At 62.3% G+C, this 1,586-nt stretch overlaps 1 protein-coding gene across 1 annotated transcript; it reads right to left on the bottom strand.

Moving 5' to 3' along the window:
• Positions 1-331: 331 nt before the first annotated feature.
• On the bottom strand, positions 332-960 carry LOC139675230 (basic helix-loop-helix transcription factor scleraxis-like). Its single transcript, XM_071562584.1, has 2 exons — positions 523-960; positions 332-382 (listed from the first exon to the last, which is right to left on the bottom strand). Exons 1-2 carry the CDS (start codon positions 958-960, stop codon positions 332-334), a joined length of 489 nt encoding a protein of 162 aa, XP_071418685.1.
• Positions 961-1,586: the final 626 nt, after the last annotated feature.

The following is a 1,586-nucleotide window of genomic DNA, read 5'->3' as shown; positions in this document are numbered from 1 at the left end:
CTGATGGGGGACACTGTGTGTTTGAAAGTTCAAGTTTCATCATGCGACACAGGTTTAGGAGTCACTGGGATCAGGGCTTGGCTGCTTAGGTTTAACATTTCTTGAGCTAAAATAGTTGCTGCACCAGGTGCAACCATCCCAGCAGCGATCAATTTCATTTTACAAAACACCCTGAACAAACCTCTCACAACGTGAAACAAAGTGCATAGGTTTGAAAAGTAACTCGTTTAGGACTCTGCTATTTAAATGTAAACATGCAGCATGAGTGGGGCGAGGTTACCCAGAGCAGTGGTACAGTCAGTGCAGGATAGGGGTGAGAACATCGGCCGGTTCAGTGCCCGCTTACAGCTGGACCAGTTGGTGGTTTCTCTCCTTCTCGGTGCTGTACGAGGGATAAAAGCACAGGTTAGGATGCACCGAGGGCGCCACTGACCCCTTCTGTTGGGTCAACCCCAAACTTTCAGGGGATACTGATAACTCTGCAAAACAGTCCAAGAGAGGCGATCAGGAGCCAGCCCTTACCCGCTGCCGCTGCTCGCTGAGGCAGAAGGTGCAGATGGGCCGCGGCGCGGAGGTGCCCGGTGGCGAGCAGGGTTGCGGGGGCTCAGTGTGCTGCGGGGGCTGCGGACAGCGCTGCGGGGGCTGCGGGCAGGGCTGTTCCCCCCCAGCCGCCTCGTCGTGCTGGCGCTGCTGCAGCAGCAGCACGTTGGCCAGGTGCGAGATGTAGCTGGACGCCAGGCGCAGCGTCTCCACCTTGGAGAGGCGGCGGTCGGCGGGCCGGGTAGGGATGAGCCTGCGGAGGGCGCCGAAGGCCGTGTTGACGCTGTGAGTGCGGTCCCGCTCCCGCGCGTTCGCCGCCGCCCGCCGTCCCCCGCCGCCGCCCCGCGCCCGCCGCCGCCGCATCGCGCCCGCCGCCCCCCGCGGCTGCCCCGCGCCCGCCGCGCCCCCGCCGGCCCGCATCGCGCCCGCCGCCGCCCCGCCGCCGCTCCATCACTTTTATGCGCGGCAGGTGCCGCATCGCCCCTGCTCGCCCCGTGTCCCGCCGGCCGCTCTTGGCTGCTGCTCCCGGCCGGGGGCCGCCGCCGCACCTGTCGCGGCCCCGGGCTCAGCACAGAAACCCCCCGCTCCTCCGCCTCCCGCTGCCGGGGGCCCCGGGGTGCTGCGGGTCTGTGCCGGACTCGGGACACTCGTCTTGATGGGGCGGCTCCTCCATCCAGCGTTGTGACCGACCCTTGTCTCCGAGCAGGGTATACAAACCTTTGTGGTTTTTACTCATTCCGTGCCCCCCGTGCGCTCTTCCAGCCGTGCGTGTGGATGTATTTATGTATATCACAGAATCACGGAATCATTTAGGCTGGCAAAGACCTCAAATCATCGAGTCCAACCTTGTCAACTTGACCATGGCACTACGTGCCACTACAATCATTTCTGAACACCTCCTGGGGTGGTGACTCCACCACCTCCTTGAACAGCCCGTTTCAATGCTTGACACCCCTTTGTGTGACGAAATTCCTGCTCTTGTCCAACCTGAACCTCCAGGCTATGTTCCCCTTGTCCTGTCACTTGTTGCCTGGGAGAAGAGGCTA

This window comes from Pithys albifrons, chromosome 8, assembly GCF_047495875.1.
Source record: "Pithys albifrons albifrons isolate INPA30051 chromosome 8, PitAlb_v1, whole genome shotgun sequence".
Lineage (NCBI taxonomy): Eukaryota > Metazoa > Chordata > Aves > Passeriformes > Thamnophilidae > Pithys > Pithys albifrons.
This window is presented reverse-complemented; position numbering and strand designations above follow the sequence as displayed.

Coding starts and splice junctions, on each gene's coding strand:
- LOC139675230 (XM_071562584.1), bottom strand. CDS start 960: ATGCGGGCCGGCGGGGGCGCGGCGGGCGCGGGGCAGCCGCGGGGGGCG. Junction 383..522: donor TCAGCGAGCAGCGGCAGCGG/GTAAGGGCTGGC, acceptor TCCCTCGTACAG/CACCGAGAAGGAGAGAAACC.